Raw genomic sequence first — 19,826 nt, 5'->3', positions numbered from 1 at the left:
TGTATAAACTTGCTTTGCCTTACTGAGGAAAACCTTCCCCCAGAATCATGCCGTCCCCTCCGTCTTTCACCACTGGGACGGTGTTACGGTTGGGAACAGAGAAATGTGTTTTGTGTTTTACTCAAAGTGGCGAGAAAAAGACAAAAATCCTTCTGTCCAAGACATTTCATATTTCATGAGAACTCAAAGGCAGAATTCCCGGAACGTTGTCATGGATCCCTCTTACTTTAACATTTGTATATAATAGTTGTTGGACACTGAGCAGGACAATGTTCTGCCCAGAATACGTCTAAAGAAAAAGCTGGAACAATTCCCAAACCAGAGCCCACTTCACTTTCCCACCACACCCAGTGTTTTGCATTGATGTTGTTCCTTCTAACATCCATTCCCTCACTTTCTGCATTATTGATCACTTATTACCAGTGACTCAACATTTAAAATATTCTGTGTTGTGTAGAAGACCAGAGAAATGCTGGTAAATACTTCACTTCTTACAGTAAGCAGAGATAGACTTTTTATTACCCTGATTTATCCCTGGATAAACTGGGTCTTTCCATTGATACACAGTTGTGTTCAAAATAGTGAGTACATTTTAAACCCTATTTATTCCCTTTGGGAAAGCTGATCAGTTTACTCCAAATTGAAATATCAGGAAAACATTAATCAGATTAACCAAAAGAAAGGTAGGAAAAGAAAACAAACTGTTCATATATTTCACCAGATAAACTCAGCATTTTTCTTTGCAAACATTTTCTGTATGGATGGAAAATGTTTAAAAATATAGATTTTTGTGTGTGTCACTGAACAAATATCCATTTATCCATTGTTCCCGAGGAAATCATCCACGGTGCACAGAGCTGACCCACTTCTGACACCAGTCAGCAGGTAGTCAGCAGGTCCTCAAGGGACACTGACCTGCATGTTTCAGATCAATGGTCTCAAACTGTCCAGTTAGAGACAGTCCTGTACATTTGAGTTAAATGGTGAAACTGTGTCTCAAGCATTTTCTACAGAGCTCTGCTAATGTAAGCGGAAGCAGAGAGACATCTAAAAGTTGCAGGACATTGGCTTGAGGAAAACTAGGGTGTGAGACAAGTGCTTTTGCTATTTCTCGGCTTCTATACACCAGATTAAGATGATTACTGTTCATCAAACGCCTGTTAATCAGCCATCAATTGAAGTCAGGTGTGCTGAAGCAGGAAAACACCTAAAACAAGCACACCACCATCCTCCTCTGGCCACCAGGAGGATGGTGGTGTGCCTGGAGGATCCGGGTTGGAACTATATTCAACAGTTCCTTCCAATACAATAAAAATGTGTAGAATAAATATTAAATTTCAACATTTTTGTCAACAAATATTTGCATCATAGCCTGTGACCCGTTTCTTTCAGCTGGGCGGGGTGCGAGGCAGGTGGCTGCTGTAAACAAACCAACGGGTGTGTGGTGGGCCATGGATAGCAAGAGAAAAATAGCTGAGGAGAGATTCTACAAGTCTTGGACCGAATCATTTGTATTCATTGCCAATGCAGAAGGATTACCTGAATGTTTGCTCTGTAGCGAGAAGTTGTCAAATAACAAAAAGAGTACCGTAGTTTACACAGACCTTTTCTGATCATCAACACAGTTTAACATTAGCTGTTTCATTTTGATACTTTGATCCAATTAAAACATTTTCTCTTTCTGGTTTTGCGTTCCATTTTAAGTATATTAAGATAATGTCTGTGTCCATAATTTTTAGTTTCAAATAAACTTCTTAAATCAAACTCCATGGTTCTTCTGGACCTAATTTACACCAATTTCCTCAGAATGCATTAAAAACCAACATGTACAATATCTGCCGATTTAAACCTGAAATATAAAACAATTCTTTGGAAACTAAACCTGACTGAATGTCACACTATACTGTTATAGTGACTCAGTTCTGCTGTTATTTATTCTTATTACTAAAGGGAGCTACTGGAGATGTTTGTTATAGAGTATTTTAAATAAATTATTTATTTCTATAGATATTTAATTTCCCTTAGGGACGAATAAAGTATTTTTGTATTTGAAAATATTTGAAGACTCAAAAGTATTTGAGTCTTCAAATATTTTGACGATTCAACATAAACTTTTGTTATCCAAAATAATTAATTTGATGATGCTAAGTACTTCTTCTGACACCACTAAGTGGTTTGGATCTTGTTCTAGATGTTTGGGATGTGTGAAAATGGGGGGAAAAACAACTCTTTGTTCAGCAGTAAACAGATAAAAAGTTAGTGCTGGACCTGGTCTACCAGCCACCATGACATGCTCCATCCTCTCTCTGAGCCAGAACAAGTTAAGACGATCAGAGATTTCAATCTGTTTCACTGCAAAACAGAAAAACACCAGGGTGTTTTCAGAGGAAAGACAGAAAATGAATGTTTTTAAAGTCCATCCTTAGTCCTCACTAACATGCATGTTTAACTGAAGTTCACACATGACAAAGATTGTTCTTCTGTTTTTTTTATTATTTTATTTTCACACTTCAACAAACATTAAAACTGTGCAAATGTATGGAGACAGTTGGATGAATTTTTGCCAACACTGGAAAAGTCACAGGAGCCACAGAGGAGGTCCAGCTGGAAGCTCCCGCAGGGACTCGGCTCCGTCTCTGGTCCCTGAAATTCTCTGGACTCCTTTGGACGGTTCTAGTTCTGGTTCAGCTCAGTGCTGATGCTGTGGACCCTTGTAGACATTTAGAGGGAGTGGCAGTCAGCCTGGACAGTGAGCCTCCGCACTCTACAGAAATGCTTCACTGTTGAAGTTCAGTATTTTCTGCTGACGGGATGTTTTCTTCCCCTACACAAAGTTCTACAGGCTGGCTCTGGACCGCAGCTCAAACCCAACTACCCTGTCAGTTTGATTGTATAAAAAAAAAAAAAAATCCTCCAGCCAACCTGCTTCACCCAGACTCAGAGCCGCTGAGCCAGACGACACATCAGGAGGTCATGATGAAACATACTAGGCTGACTGAAAATAGTTAGTGGAAAAAAACAACTACTTTTTTAGGTTAGAATATTAGGTTAAAAAAAAAAACTAGTGCTACTGTGACATCAGCTAGTTGGCCTGACAGAACCAGTCTGAATGAAGACCTCCTGTCACTTCACCACTCAGTTTATGGCACCGGTTCTGATCCAGTGGTGCTGGTCTGAACTGTAACTGTGGCACATTTCCCAGCATGACCCAGTAGGCAGGCATGAAACAGGAAGTCAGGCGCAGCGCGGGTCGGGGACGAGCGACCCAATGCCCTCACTGTGACGGGCACGTCGGTTCTGGGTAAGGTCACCGTGGTGACGTCGTAACAGATCAATTCACACACAACCAAGACACACACACAGCTCTGCAGTCCATATAGCAACCAGAAGACGAAGCACGCTCTGATTGGCTGCTTCCTGTCCTCCAGCCTGACCGACCTCCAGCTCCACGGATCCTTCCCATTAGTCTTGGCGGTGCAGATCTTGCACTGATGAGGTGATGTTAGACGAAGAAGTTCCTAACATCATGGGTCAGGCAGGTCGGACGTATCCACGGTGACCTGCGGATCAACGGAATCGACACAAATACGTTCAGCGGCCAGTAATCATCCGTCGCCTTGGCGAAGACGCTGCAGGTTCAACAGAAGTGACGGCCCACCTTGATGAAGATGGTGTCATCTTTGATGTAGTTGCCCGTCTCCAGGACGCTCTGAGCCACGAACAGAGGGCAGCCGGAGGCGATGTTCATCTCAGCCGTGGGGCGCCTGAAGCTGCTGCTGTGCGGATCGGGCTTGAAGGCGTCGCCCAGGTGCTTCCTGGAAGGAGTCTGGTCCATCAGCATCAGAGTCACCTAGCACACACACAAACACACATTAAAGAGTGAGCTTACTCTGTAAACACACACATTACAGAAAGCTCACTGCGACTGCCGGACATCAACAGACGGTTAGCGATCTTTGGAAAATTCCACAGCTGTAGAAAAGTGCAACCTCCTCAGCGGGGACATATATTGAACACAAATTGTGTTTACTTTAAAAAGCTGTCATAAAAAAAAAATATCTCGAGATGTGGAAAATATTTGTAAAGGAGTAAAAGAGAAATGCTATTCTTTATAGTTGGATTTAATTTGTACGCCTGTCCAACAAGGAAGGGACTAAAGACAGGAGGGGGAAATGATACAGGGAACAGGCGCAAGACTGGATAACGGACACAAGTTAAGTAAGAAAAGAAGAGAACAAGGAGAAAAAGTAGAAATGATGCAAGGAAGTAAGAAAGGACTGGCACAAAGAAACAAAGAAAAAAACAGCAAGGAGTCCAGAACAAGGAAGATACATTTTAGATTAAGGAATAAATGTTGGGAACACAAACATCTTTCTATTCTCATCCTTGGTGATAGTTAAATTCAGTGGTCCACACTTCCAGTAATGTGCTAATTTTTCATTTAGCACTTCAGCTAGCTTTGAGATAGTGTAGCGCACTTAGCTTCGCCTAAATGAATTGTTCCGTATAAATTATACCAATAAAGCACTAATTTACTAGGATGATTTTTTTTTTTACTTTCAATTGAATAAAGTTCTAAGTCTCGTTCTAAATATTGTGTTGAAGTTTTTATCAACTGTTACTATATTTATATTCATGCTCTTATTTTGAAGTGAGTGCAGCAGTTTTGTTCTCCCTCTCCCTCCTTCATAACTATTTTAAAAAAACACATGAAAAATAATAATACACATACAGTATAGAACAAGAAATAAACATAAATACAATAATGTCAAAAATATATTTGGCACTCAAGTGTTGTAGTCTTTCAAGGCCAGATATAATTTGAATTCACGGTTTTTAGCATTAGCTCCTGCTAAGTACTGTGTTAGTGTAGTGCTTTGGTACTAGTGGAACTAATATATAATCACTAAATAATTTTTACTTTTCCCACCACTGGTTAAATCAAATTTCTTATTTGTCCAAAGCACACAGACCGTTAGAGGGACTGGGTCTGACTGGAACCTGCAGTATCTCCTCTAATGTTCCTAATGTCCAGGCAGGAATAACCTGAACCACAAACTGGCACGCAAAGTTTTAAAATTTTGACTACAATAAAGACAGTTACATCTTCAATTTTTCCCCAAAGAAGAAAAAAGGGATTTTTCTGTGTTTTTGTTTTGAATCAGCTAAACCTGGTTTCAGATTTTGACAAATTTTGCAACCAGAACAAAATCTCTGATGGGTGCAACTGTTCCAACCAGACCTGTTGATACTGAGAACTGTAGACAAAAAAAAAAGTCTACAGAGAATCACAATTGCTAGCCCTGGGAATGAAACCTTATAGAATTGTTTCAAATAAATATTCTTCAGTCACATCATTTAAACAGAATCTCCAGACCGTTTGAATAGAAAAATTGGTCTCTTAATCCAAAATCACTTCTGAATCAAATCGTGACCCAGAAACAAATCAAACTGCTACACACTGAAAGACTTCCATCTCTAGTAGACCTGCATATTAAAAACAACATAGAGAATACAGACAGTACCTTCTGCTTGAAGGGCCAGGGCAGCAGGGCGTCGTACTCGCCCTTCATCACCACAAAGAACAGCGACAGGTGCGTCCCCTTGCCCATGCCGTCTCCATTTAGGTAAACCCGAGCGCACATCTTGTACCCGAAATATCCGGTATAAAACGGCTGTGAGTACAGCGACAGCGTCTTTCCTGCCACGGCTTCCTGTTTCCGTCTCTTGTAGTCCCGGATTTTCCAGATTAGAGTCCCATTGTAGCTAGCCGTCTCCAGTACCTGGAACCTCAGGTCCATGTCAGCCAACCGGATTTCATGGACGCTCAGCATGTCGTCGTGCCGATTGAGCTGAGTTTCCAAGGACGCTGCAAAGAGAGAGGAAATATCTCCATCAAGTTCGGATTACCTGGTCAAAAACCTACAGCTAGCCACTGAAACCCGGCGCATCGACTAACCGAAGGTGTGAGTGGATCCGGATCCGCTCCGTCCACCCTGCTCCAAGGTGGCCAGCCGAGTCCGAACGTTGTCCACCGTTCCTCGTAAGGTTTCCACTTCTTCTCTTAGTCGACGCAGTGAAACGAGCTCTATCTCCAACGCCATCAGCGTCTCTGAATGCGAGCTCATCATTTTCTAGGGAAACACAGAGAGGCTCCGATGTTTCAGTTTGCAGGACACAGAAAGCCTCAACAACAAGACTCCTGGGCCATCCCATCCCAGTAAATGCTCAGGCACGCCCAACTGTTGCATTCAGCCCTACTGGCTTGAGATTCGCTGTCAGCAATATTTTATGTGATGTAATTATGTGTTTCATTGTCTGTGAAGTCTTCATGGTGACATGATTGTTGGTGATCTAAAAAACCTTGGGTTAATACGCTCAGAGAAAAGATTAGAGAAAAGTGGGATTAGGATTTCTGGGAAATGCCTCTCGAGAGAGAGCAAACCAGCTGTCAAACTGGCGAAGGATCCGGTCCACCCTCATCACCTCCTCTGAGCCTGCACTGCCTCAGCCCTGCAATAAACTCCTCCAGGATCTGCTTCCAGTTTAGAAGGCATTTTAAAGTCCCACCAAGGCTTCCCAGGTTCTGTTAGTTGGCTTTAAGTTGCACAGGGTGAGTTGTGTTGGAAATGTATGCAGACGTAGAAGGAAGCAACTGGGGACGCACAGATCCACTTTTTTCACTTCTGACACCAATATCAGAGGTTTAGTATCGGATCGGTATATACGTACTAAAAAACAGCTGGATTTAATTCAAATGTTTTGTTTTTTTTTAAACGCAGACAAAAATGTTCTGAATTACTCATTTATTTGCCAACTCTGCACCAGTACCAAACTGAAATCCACCAATAGCGTCACTAGCTGGTCAAATATGGAGCAGCCAATGTAACAAATAATAAACTGACTAAAACAGGTTGACTGCTTTGGTCAAAATGTAGAAAATAAACTGTAACAAAACCATCTTTCAAATGGTTCAGTTATAAATTCTAAACATAATGTAAAAATAAATAATAAAGCTTGACATAACTCAAACTACAAAGCATAGAATTAGACTGAATAGATCTACCCTTATGGATAGGGCACATCGTCAGTCATACCCAATCTAGAATTTTTCTCCAATATCAGGACCGATACAGATATTGACGTGGGATCGGTACATCTCTAGTAGCTACCAAGGTTGCCTTGATGTAGTGACCCTAAATATGAAAAAGGGCTCATCTTACCCCGTCCTCCCCTACCTGTAGGTTGGCCAGCTTCTGCTCCATCTGCCGGTTCTTTTCCCGCAGCTCTTCATTCTGGCTCTCCAGCTCCGACAGTCGGCTGTTGAGAGCAGGAAGCACCTTGCACCGCTCCATTAGCTCTTCCTTTACGTTGTCCACCTTTAACCACAAACGCTCTTCAGTCAAACCTTACTCAATCCACTCAATCTGGCCTTGATTGCCCCCATTTAGTTGCTATGGTTACCTTGTTCTCCAACAAGCAGTTCCCTTTGACCATCATTCTTAGATGCTCGGCTACGAAGGTGGAGTCATGCTGCCTCATTTCTTGATTTAAGCCCTACGGCACAGGAAACACGGCGCATGAAGCATACGCAACAAGCTGATAGAAAAAGCTCACGCGAGAGATCAATGCTGGAAGAATAATGGCGAGAGAAGAAGAGAACATGAGGAGGAGTCACCTTGAAGGTGCAGCCATAGCGGTGGAACTGACAGCTGACCTGGGCTTTGGGACAGTCGTGCTGGTGGCTGGTCAGCTGAAACACAAACATTCAATCAACCAATGGATCCCTTCAAACTAGCTGTGGTTCCAATTTTGCACAATTTGACCATAAAATTGTGCAAAATTGGAATTACAAAAAAAAAAATTTAAAAATTTGGCTTAACAAAAACACAATTTCGAAAATGAAGATAAAAGGTTTTTGCGCTAAATGAGGCGGTTTTTCGGCTGCATTTTCACTGCTGGTGGAAAAGACACAGATGATGACAGGAAGTAGTTGGAGGATGACGGTGTCCCGTGTTTTTAAATGACTTGTTGCATAAACAAATTTAGCCATATGTGATTTTTTAAGAGGTTTTTTTTTGCTCTAGTGACCTTTCTTTGTAAGTGATAAGACAAGAAAGTAGGTGAAGAGAGAGAGGGACGACACGCGGCAAAGGTCACCAGGCCGGGAATCGAACCTGCAATGGCCGCGACGAGTACCAAGGCCTCCCCATGTGGGCTGCACCCAACCCCTGCGCCACCGCAGCACCACATTCATGTGTGATTTTAAATGATAAAAATTTTTTTGGGGGCGTTTTGGAGAAATTGTAGACGCCAATTTTACAGAAGAGTTATGGATTCAACAGGTTTAAATGACACACAAATTTTGATGAACTGTGTGATGCTGTGAGAGCTCTGGTGGAGTCAGCTGCACCCCGTTCAAATAAAACCAAAAAACAAACCGTCATCATCCTGCTACCACTTCCCGTTGTCATCTTTGTTATTTCCACCAGTAGTAACATCTGTTTATCGATCATGTGGCTTGTGTGATGCGAAAAAAGTGTTTCGATTGCAGTTTAGCAAAATTCATTTATCTTGATGCAGCTGAAAAACCAAAGCAAAGACTTTATCAAAAAACACGAGTTTTTTCAAAGTTTGAATGTTTCCATTAAGCAAATTTGTTTTTCGTAATTTCAATTTGCGCAATTTTATGGTTGATGAAAACGCAGCCACAGTATGCTGCTGCAAGAGGGCAGCAGAGAGGCTTCAGTACCTCACTCCGGGGCAGGGAAGAGAAGGAGCAGTGGTTGGGACAGGACACAGGAAACGACGGACACACAGTCTCTTTGTGTTTCTGAAAAACAGTTTCATAAAACATTTTAATGCAGCTGGTCCTACAGCACAGCAGCAGCTGATGGGCTCTATTATTATTTACATTCTTCAAGAATGTTTACAAATAAAATCTGAAAAGTGTGGCCTGCATTTCTAGTCAGCTCCCTTTATTTTCTGACAGCCATATATGTGACACACCATGACAAAAGTAGAAACAAGTCACCACAACAAAAACAGAAAAAAAACCAAAGAAAATCTGCCAGTTTTTGAGAAAATAATAAGTTTTGTTCTTTTTCATTTTCGTTTTTTTTGCAAAATACACGAGCTGAAGTCGTGAAGAACTCGCCCCGTGCTTAAACAGCAGCTTCAGAAGATTTAAAAGAGTAAGTTTGCTTGCAAAGTGATTGAGATGTTTCGGGGTGTGGAGGAAGCTCACAGCTGATTAACATGCTGGCCTTTATTGGCTGTAGTCACAGGCTTTTGTTATTTGTTTCGGCCAATTAGGTGAAAGTCTGAAAGGAACACATGGCTACTAAACATCACCAATCACCCACGGCAGTAAAAAAGAAACTCCAGGTCTGTGTTCAGAACCCGAAAAGCCCCCGACAGGGGCTGAACATACAGCTAGAGCACAACTAGATCAAAGCATATTTACTGTATGTCTTAAAAATGACCTAGTCAAAGTCCAGGTATATATACTACTAGGAATCTGCAAGACTTGAAAGTTACTGTTCACAGATCTAGTCCATCTGGGATGATTCTGCTAAAATTAATGGACAACAATTTTCATTCCTACATGGCCACAGCTGACGTCAGATTATTTGTTGACAAAAAACAAACACATGAATATGTTTCGTTAAACATCACAATTAAGCTATTAAGAACCTGTCCAACTTCAGTTCCTATCTATGGTCACACTACGACGCTACTCTGGTTTAACATTTCATTTAACTTCCAGCAGTTTAACTACAGAAAAAGTTCTTACAGAATTTAAAGCAATATGTTCAAGTTTAGAATTAGACTGACTAGATCTGCCCTTTTGGATCAGGCACATTGTCACCGATACCCGGTCTACAGTCTTTTTAAATATCCGGGCCGATACAGATATTGATATCGGATCGCTGCATCTCATGACCACTGAAGCAGAGCGGCGCTTCCTGATCTCACCTCAGACCATATCGCCTAACGACTACTGCGTAACGACAGCCACACTTCTGACCGGTTTAAAACGCCTTGCTTACCTGTAGGTCAGTTAAAGGCATCTTGGTCATGCAAAATTCACAAGTGCTCTCTCTGTGTTTACATTTCCACGCTAGGTGCTCGGGAATCTCCTTCCTCATCATCCTCTCTTTACATTTCCCCAGCGGACAGGGAACCTCGAAGAACGGACACACATTCAGGTGGTCCTGGAGACAGAGAGGCGGGACAGGCCGTGTGTATAACACATACTGCACCATCAGCCCAACGGCACGGTGGAACCGTAACGGAGTGTGTGCTCACAGGTATCTGCTGCAGACTCATTTGCTCCTGACAGCCGTTAGCTTTACTCCGACAGAAGACCTTCAGCGCCATAATCTCTCGATGGCAACATACGTCTCTAAAGATCTGAAAGCAATAAAAAAATTTTTTTTTAAAAAGACAGGCGTTAAGGAACCCTCTTCTGATCAGCTGGTCGTGATGACATGACTCTGCTGAGCCTGGCTTTTCAGCTCACCTTGTCTTTGAACAGGGGCTCCCTGTCAGCCGGACACACTGGGTTTGAGTGACTGCAGGAAGGGAGAGGACAACGTTAAATCCCACTGGAACTGGCAGGGAGGCTGGAGGTGGAGGTGCCGACCCCCAGCTGTCTGTCTGTCTATGAATCAGTCGAGTTCAATGTCGACTAAATGACCGAAGGATGTAGGTTTGAAGGGGCAGTGTTTATGTTTTTCAGGCACATAGTGCTATTTTATAACACAATCAAGTAACCATGTTACCGTCAGTTGTTATAAAAATTCTGCATACATCACATATGACTTAAGAAATTTGACTTCAAAATTTAAAGCTTGGAAATTGGGTGTCTGTCTCTTTAAAAACTTCGCCTTCAGGAAGTCAACACAACATGGCTCCTCTATTAACCCTTTAACAACGTTTTTATCAGCACTGCACTGAGAAGTAGCTCCTCTAATGAGCTCAGCAGTTGTTCAGTTCCACCAGGTGTCTGCAAATTGCTGCTGGCTAGTCTGCAGGAGTTCCAGGGGAGAGTTGCTCTGTGCAGTGGAAGCTTTGAAGCTTGGAAGCCGCAGCTCTGAGGAGGAGCTTCGACCTCGAAGGCGGAGCTAGGTCCACTCAGGCATTTTGAACAGCTGAACGGTTGCCATGGAAATGAAAGGATTTCTCAAATAATGTGTGATAGAATCAAAGCAACACTCCAGGTGTGTTTTTGATGAGAGGATAACACAATTACATGATGGAAAGTTCAAACAGGTTTATATTACATAACACTGCCCCTTTAATTTCTGAACAACAATCTGCACTGCTCACTTGAGGATGTCATTGATGCAGCTCTGACAGAAGCGGTGTCCACACTCAGTCTGGCGGGGCTCACACAGGACCCGCCTGCACGCCTCGCAGCAGTATTTGGCCTCTGGCTTCTCAACGAACACATCTCGAAATCCTCCATGAAGAGGTTGGAACCCTGCAGGAGCACCTGAACACACACAGAGAGAGAGAGAGGAGGATTAAAACCAGACCAACACCAGACCAACACCACTACAGGGCTTCTGACAGACTCACTTGGTTGAGGAGTGAGATCGCATGGAGGCCAGGGATTGGTTGAGCGGTGGGAGGGTGGTGTGATTGGGAGGGGAGCAACAAGTGAAGGCGCCACCTGCTGGAGGGGTATCTGTACTTCCCTCCCATTAGCACTTCTCCCTGATGACATGACCTGAGGAGGCTTCACAGGCAAACACACCGACAGAAATATGGTTAATCAGCATGCTGGACTGAGGTTCAGCAATTCACCAAGACAACACATTACATGTTTGCATGTACTGAAAATATGTGTTTTCTATCCTGTGTTATCCTGTACATGTGACTGGAAACTGATCACATAGTTAATCAGTCTTTGGTGTCACTAGTTACAAATAAATATATATATATATTCCATGAGTTTTATGTATTAAACAAAGATTATGTCCACTATATTTGCTCCTGTAGATTATGTGCAGATTACTTTGAACACTGGGCTGGTAGGAGGGAGTAAAGACACCACAACCAGGTACAAAATGACCACAAGAAGGGAACAGACAGACCAGAAGACAGGAATGAAGAGACCACAACCAGGTACAAAATGACCACATTTTGAATATGAAAAAACACCAACAAGGAAAAGAGACCACAGAAAGAGTACATGGAAGCCACAAACAGGGAATGAAAAGACCAAAAGAAGGGAACAAGAAGGGAACAAAGACATCATGGAAAGGGAATAAAGAGGCTGCAAACAGACCACAGACAGAGTGTGATGTGGAGAAAATAGTGAAGAAACAAAGTGACCCAATTTGTGCAGAGACACCCAGAGACGTTGAAGGGACTAATACCATGTTTACCTCCAGACTCCCACCTTCACCTACAACCTCCTCTCTGTGTGAAGGTGTCTGAGGGAAGAAGGGCACTATGGGAAATAAACCCCATGAAGCTGCAAGCATTGACGGGGGTTTGGTCAGGTTCTAAAGAATTGTGCCCATCAGCTCTCTGTTCACAGAAATGTTCCACATCTCAAAGTTTTTTACCTTCCCAGTGCTGAAGCCCCAGTCAGTCCCCTGACCAAATGACTACTGGCCACTCACTGCAGCAGTAATGAAGTGCTCTGAGAGGCTGGTGATGTCTACTGGCACTGCAATAGACTCTCACCAGGATGCCTAAAGCCAGAACCACAACCGCTGTTACCGAACTGTGACTCATCAGTCGCTCTTTCACCTGAAAAACTGGGTGAGGTTGCCGTTTTGGAGCTCCGGCTCCACCTTTAACACAATCCTCCCACAAACACTGGTGAACCAAACCCTTCAGCCTCTAACTGGAAATTAGACTTCCTGACCCGACAGACCATGGATTGCAAAGATTAACAACTCCCCAACCTCACCCATCAACCTCATCACTGGGTTTCCTCACTGCTCTATGCACTGCTGACACATGACCACCAAACCCACCATGGTGGCAGTGAAGCCTGCAGATGACACAGCAGTATTAATGGGAGGAAGGAGTACGCAGAGAGGCAGGAAGTGGATGAAGGCTAATCAACAGCTATACTTTCTAAGTAGGTTAAAAAAAAAAAAGGATTGGGGTTGGCGTCTAACACACTGAACTCCTTCTACAGGTGTTCAACTGCAGCGCAGTGCGGTACTACAGCTGCACAGCAGCAGAGCAACAGGATGTAGGGGAAGTCTACTCAGAACAGGGGTCTCAAACTCCAGTCCTCGAGGGCCGCAGTCCTGCAACTTTTAGATGTGCCTCTGCTGCACCACACCTGAACAGAATAATTAGGTCATTAGCAAGGCTGGGAGAACTGATCTACACAAGGAGGCGGTAATGAAGCCATTTCATTCCAGCGTTTATGTACTTGTGGCTCATCAAAAAACTGCAGGACAGCGACACTTCAGGACTGGAGTTTGACACCTGTGACTCAGAAGAAAGATCCATAAAACTGCCAATCTTTCTTTAATGTGCTTTATAATGCAAATTTTAATTTATCGCTGAATAGTTAATAATAGTTATTATTTTTATAGTAGCACCTGAGACTGGTGTGAACGTGAATGGCAATACACATGGACATACTGTATGTAGGCAGTATTTTAACTAACTGTGGACCTTTATGTGTTTTTTTGAAAGATGTAATGTTGCATGATTAGACCGGTTACAATAAAAAAATAAATTAATTAATTAAATTAAAATAAAACATTTCTGGATGATAAATTGTCCCAGAAATTATTGCTGTGAACGATAATATTGTTGTTTTCAGACCATTTTTCAAGTAACATATTCATAATAACATAGTGATACAAGTTTATCCTCTCAAAAACTAATAAACATTCATCTTGTACAGAACACTCCACACTGGAAGTGGAAAAGATTTTAAATATGCAAAATAAACATGACAACCATAAACACTAAATAAAAAAGGAAAGTCAAATCCAACACAATCAAAACCATAAATAAAATGGATCATCAAGTCTCTGTAGACAAAACTGTCCTTCAAAAAATATCGTCAGAATGTTTTCCTTATTTTTACAGTTCTTATTTTTAAGATATATAGGAGAATAAATAACAGTGAAGGGCAACTCCTTTTCAAATAAACAAGTTAACGACACGCGTATACAAAATGTACATACATATTTGAATTGTGAAAGTGAATATGTTTGAAACATATGAATAAAACAAACTTGAAATCATCAAGCTTGTTTTAGTTTATCATGTGATTAACTGATCAATTGCTTATTGTGACAGGGTTAATCATGCTAGCTCCATTGTGGTTTGCTCCCCGTTTGGGGCATTTTGTTCTTATGAAATAAGAGATTACGGCCCCTGATCAAAACCAAAGTCACATAACCACCGTTCCTCACAGCAGACTGTGACCAGATGGTGACAGATCACTTCAAGTGTGCATGAAGAGACATGAAAGACTGTAAGGCAGACATGCAGGTGACGACCAGTGTGCCACAGGACAACACCGTTTCTCTTTCTGTTGCTTTTTTTATTTTCCTTTTTTTGTTGTTGTTGTTTTTTTAAATATCTGAACTTTCAAACAAAGCGGGGTTTTTTTTCTTTTTTGTGTGTGTGTGTAAAAATCTACAAACCATCAGTAACTTAATTTGTTCTTACCATAAATGTCCCAGTTCAGATAAATGTTCAAGAAAAGTACAGAAAAGTAAGGGTGTGTGCAAGCAAGTACCATTGAACTCTATAAAACAGACACACACACACACACACACACATGCGCGTATACAAACAGTGCACACTTCCTGTCAGGGCTGAACTGTGGGGATGTTAGGGGCTTTTCCATTGATTCCATTAGCAACACAAGCACATTCTATCTCTGTGTGCGTGACACAGTGGCAGAATGAAACTCCAAAATGACCAAAGAAAAGCCTTGAATATTCCTGAGTGTTTCTGGGAGGATTTTTCACAGAGAGGTTATGCAATGATTGTTGCCACTAAAAAAATGTGCGTTTCGTATTAAGAAATTAATTCAAGGGAACGCTGAGGAACACTCTGTAAACTTTGCAGAGAGCAACAGAGTTTAGTTTAATCAGACACAACATCATGACTAAACACTCTGTTTGCAGAAAGAGAAAGTGGAACGGTTCCTCGGACGGGGTTTTCCTGAACTCAGATCAGCTGTTAAGAGTCACAAAAGAAAAGCATAGGTGTCTGAATTTGTTAATGAGAGCATCGGAGCGGGAACCAGGCCTGATGAGGCTGTCAACACAAGCAGATCAACCAATCGCGTAAGTCGACCAGTTTGACTCACCCGTCCTTTCAGAAGTTAGAAAGTTAGAAACCTTAAAGGTCTGGATGCTGAGCCAAACAAAGCTCCAAAACAACTCACAGCTCAGAGCAGTTATTAATGATACCTGGAGTCCAGAGATGATTTAAGAAACAAGTATCTGGAAATGCTATATCTGCTTTACTGGTTCAGATAAACATGAGCAAGTTGGGGCGTTATCCACCCCCCTCCCCCCACAGTAAGGGCAAATAACATAAAGCAGCAGCAATAGAGACAAAAGGCACAAACAGCTCAACCATAAGGAACGTGTGTTTCACGTTATGCACCGATCACATTTCAAATGGCCAATACCCAGTTACGTGTTTTTTTGTCAGGTTTCCTCCCAAAATCACTTTCTTCTTCCCCAAATCTATAACAAATAAAAGAGAGAAACATTTTCTGCAGCTTCTTCATTCTAGTGCTGACGAAGAGAGAGAGAAGGTAATCCTCACTTATACAGAAAAGCAGGAGATATCAGCTTAGAATTTTATCAGGATTTTTTATTTTTTTTGCGGTACTATTGTGATAGCAATGAAGCAATTTTTTATTTTTTTTAAGCTAGCCATGTGGCTGTTACTGCTGCATGTTATAACATTCATAACGCCACAAACACTAATAGTGTTCTTGAAAAACATTCCTATTTGGAACGGTCTTCTTCAGGATGTCGCTTAACAGAAGTGTCATTTAAAACGCACATAGTGATTGTGTCCAATCATATTTTTACATTCACTGGTATTTATTGATGCTTTCGTGGAGCAAACAGTGGAGCAAATAGTAAAAATATCATTTTCGATAATACAGTCAGTTGGGGTTTTTTTTATTAATTGAAATTTATGGAGACAACTATAAATCAAAATTCTTATCATGATGAGAAATTTTTCACGACAAACAATAAACGATTCAACAAGCGCCCACCCCTACAGCAAAGCATACGTTCCTAGACATTAGCACACTGAAAATAGGGGGAGTGGGGGGTCTTAGTTTCGATGAGCTTAAAGAATCAGAATTGCAGATCTTTCAGCATATCGCATCAGATCTCAGCCGAATCAAGGGAAAACTGTCTGTACTTCGAACATTTCCAAAAATCCACCAGGAGACTATGGCCACTGTTTATTATCTTCTGCTAAGAAAACATCCAGCATTTCTACAGTCCGTTTGATAGATCATTTATTAATCAGATGCCTGAATTTCTCCTAAAATGTAATAATTTATCTTTCATCCATCTGTCGTTCACTCATTTGTCCAGTCAGGTGTTTTATGGGTTGTAATACAATGAGAGCGTTAGAACAACCTATTGTTCTAACGCTTGTTCCAATAGATTAGGACAACATTATTCCATTTCCTGCCAATGATTGGAATTTTATCTCGTAAGTCTGTATTCTGTTCCATCCATCTCAACACTCCCAGACCTGCTTGTGTTAACACCAGAAACCTGTCCAGCAGAGCCGATCCGTTCCTCCCGACGGATCGGAGTCGTTTCTCAACCAAACCTCCTAAAACTATTCAGTTCAGAGATGCAGCGGTCAGGCCTTTCCTGGCCCATAACCGATATTTGTCATTGATCTGCTGATTCCGATTTTTTATCGTGAATGCCTTCACATAAGGAATGAAAACTTTCTGTCAAATCAAGCAAAAAAAAAAAAAAAAAATGAAGGAATTACAAATGTGTCCTGCTGTTGGTTGATATGGTTATAGACTGAACATTGTGGCAGTTCTTTTTTTGTGTGAATTTAACAAATAAGAAAAACGAGAGAGAAAAAATCCAAGGCTTTTGCTATTTCTCTGAAAAAAAAAGCATAAATCGGTTAATCGACCGATTTATGGACGATTAACCGATCCGTCTCTAAAAAGACACGTCCTTCGCCCGTTGAGGGGCAGCAGATCACCTCAGCCTGCTGTCATCGGCTCCCTCTGTTCTCTGAAATGAAGCTGTGGAACATCCCTGATGTTTCTGGGAACAGTTCTGACTTCCAGTCCGTGACTCGCAGCAGGTGACATCTTCTGACATCTCACCGCTACGAACAGCCGCTCAACAAGCATGAGTTCATCACCCAATAACATGACCTTACAACGCTGACATCTGACCCAGGAGTCATCCTCTCTTCATCCGAGAAGCCTCCACACACACAGAGAGACACACAGTCCAACAGGAAGAATAAATGAAAATCGCCAGCAGGAGACGATCCTTCGCTGGCCCCTCGCCGTATCGCGGTGTTTCGGACACTCATCTCTCACATTACTGATGTATTTGTCAGTTAGAACCAGACAGCGGATGTAAACACACGGACTGCTAATGCTAGCGAGTGCCTAGCTTCTTTAGCGTCGCCGCTGTTCTCGTTAATAAAAGGTCCATTTATCAAATCCATCAGAACACTCTCTCTCTGACACACACACAGAGCCGTTGACTAGACTGATTATTACTGGTCCGCGAGCCTAAATGTCCCTCCACTCTTAGTGATGTACTGAATGTGTGTCTGTGGGGGTGAGTGTGTGTGTGTGAACTCACATCAGTCTCCTCGGCAGGCTACAGCTCGGCGGATTCACTGCGGATTCAAACCGTTGCCGTTCCGCTGACGCTGCCGTGGAGCCTCCGGGCTTCAGGCGGACTCCTCATGGTCCAGTTCCGCTCGGCACCTCTCTGGGTTCGGTCTGTACTGTCAGTCCCGGAGAGAGAAGTTACTGGGTCCACCTCAGAGAGCCAGCAGGGAGGCCTGGGCTGATCACACTGGAAACCCCCTCCGCTGCTTCCGCTCAGGAAATCCCCCAGTTGCCCGACGAGGAGCATACCGTCAGGGGGCGCAGCTTTCCCGGAGGCTCCAGGGAGAGAAACAAGACTGTACCACAGGGGGCGCTGTTTCTCATTTTCAAAACGAAACGCTTCTTGTTAGAGACCGTGCAGCACAAGTCAATAGTCTAAATGCCGTCTGTGTGTAAATATTGATCTAGCACATATATGTAATATATTTTAAAGGAACCTTGAAGCAACAAATTAAAGAAATTATGAAAACAAACATAAACAAATGTAATACTGGGGCAAATCAAATTCTACCGATTTTTTTTTTTTTTACCAGTTTTGATAGCCTTCACCTTTAGATCTTATTACGCTTACATTCTATTAAAATAAATAAAATGAGGTAATCTATTTTTTATATTATCAAATGCCAACACAGTCTTAAACTAAACTCATAAATGACATTCTTGACTATTTTAAACTGGTTTTGCTCTTGAATAATTCCATGTACATTTTCAAACCTGATCAAAACTCCTCCAAGGTCTGCTCTGCTCACTTTTAAAAATGCTATAGTAAAATAACAGACTTTTTTTAAAAATTAAATTGATCGATACTGTATAAAACAAAAAGATGCCTTTTAATACATGCACTGCATAAAAAGACATTTTTCCTAACTGCTGTGAAATCAGATACAAATCATTTTCTGTTCTAAATCAGTAAGGCTTAGCGAAAAAACATTTCTCTTTGCTAAATACCAGAATAATGAAGGGTTTGTTTCTGAAAGATGCACATATTTCTTTGGTATTTAGACGTAATTGTGTTTAAAACTGAATAAGGTGAGGAAATGTTTCAGGTTTTCTTTCACAGTCTTATTCCTCCTCGTGGAACTGGTCAGGTTTAAAGGTTGACTTGCTCACACACACATTTTCAGCTCTGATCACAAATTTTCTATGAAACTGAGATCAGGACTTTATTATGGTCACTCCAGAACATTGGCATTGTTGTTCTTGAGGTAATGGTTTATTTAGAACATCTTATAAGCTTTCCTCCTATTTGTGAAGTGCACCAGGCCCTTTTGCTGCAATAGACCAAAACAACATGATCCTGCCACCCCAATATTTCTCCATTGAGATGTTCTCAGGCTTGCAGACATCCCCCGTTTTTCTCCAAATGTAACAATGGTGGATATGGCCAAGCAGTTCAACTGAGGTTTCAACAGACCTCAAGACGTGTCTCCAAAATGTAGTTTATTTCAAAGTGTAATTTGGTTTTTGATATTGCTTTAGGAGTAATGGCTTCTTCCTCTCTGAGTGGCCTTAGAGCTCCTGTCTGGTACGTCGGAAACAGAAAGACTGAGACAAAACTGACAGATATATTTCTTTAATCATCCTCTCTGAAGAAGACACCATAGATACAAACACAGTTACTGTGGAATTATAGAAAACATGTGAACTACAGATAAATCTGAAATGTCAAAACATACCTGAAACTGTTCAAACCATTTTATGCAAGTGTAGACATTGCAGTGTCATCCCGCTCAGGAAGGAGACCGGTTCAGTTTTGCAGAGACGAGCAGGTTTTGGTCCAAAATGTGAGACTTGACGATGTACATGTGCCTTTTTATTCTGTGTATATAAACTTCTGCTTTCAACTGTTGGTGTATTCTAGGAAATGTTTCTATATTTAGATACCAGATCTAAATTTAGAGACTTAAAAACTAAGCTTATAACAATCATCTGCCTCTGGTACAGCAGCAGGCCAGGC

At 41.8% G+C, this 19,826-nt stretch overlaps 1 protein-coding gene across 2 annotated transcripts; it reads right to left on the bottom strand.

Moving 5' to 3' along the window:
- Positions 1-2,472: 2,472 nt before the first annotated feature.
- Positions 2,473-18,134, bottom strand: traf3 (TNF receptor-associated factor 3). Of its 2 annotated transcripts, none has more exons than XM_028036759.1 (14): positions 17,838-18,134; positions 11,587-11,746; positions 11,335-11,500; positions 10,526-10,577; positions 10,312-10,416; positions 10,053-10,217; positions 8,753-8,833; positions 7,679-7,753; positions 7,465-7,557; positions 7,224-7,379; positions 5,960-6,134; positions 5,526-5,869; positions 3,659-3,850; positions 2,473-3,560 (listed from the first exon to the last, which is right to left on the bottom strand). In XM_028036759.1, the coding sequence occupies exons 2-14, from the start codon at positions 11,732-11,734 to the stop codon at positions 3,525-3,527; spliced, it is 1,788 nt and encodes a 595-aa protein (XP_027892560.1). In that variant the 5' UTR covers positions 11,735-11,746; positions 17,838-18,134; the 3' UTR covers positions 2,473-3,524. The 2 variants fall into 2 exon arrangements, with proteins under 2 accessions (XP_027892560.1, XP_027892561.1); XM_028036760.1 differs by having other exon boundaries at positions 7,239-7,379; positions 17,838-18,133.
- Positions 18,135-19,826: the final 1,692 nt, after the last annotated feature.

This window comes from Xiphophorus couchianus, chromosome 13, assembly GCF_001444195.1.
Source record: "Xiphophorus couchianus chromosome 13, X_couchianus-1.0, whole genome shotgun sequence".
Classification (NCBI taxonomy): Eukaryota; Metazoa; Chordata; class Actinopteri; order Cyprinodontiformes; family Poeciliidae; genus Xiphophorus; species Xiphophorus couchianus.
Note: the sequence above shows the minus strand (reverse complement) of the source record. Positions and strands in the feature narration are given on the sequence as shown.

What these genes read in the sequence shown, in the direction of transcription:
- traf3 (XM_028036759.1), bottom strand. Translation starts at nt 11,734, where the DNA reads ATGTCATCAGGGAGAAGTGCTAATGGGAGGGAAGTACAGATACCCCTC. An exon ending in TGCATCAATGACATCCTCAA is followed by an intron (nt 10,578 to 11,334) that starts GTGAGCAGTGCA and finishes CCCTTCCTGCAG; the next exon opens with TCACTCAAACCCAGTGTGTC. An exon ending in GCTATGGCTGCACCTTCAAG is followed by an intron (nt 7,558 to 7,678) that starts GTGACTCCTCCT and finishes CCTGTGCCGTAG; the next exon opens with GGCTTAAATCAAGAAATGAG.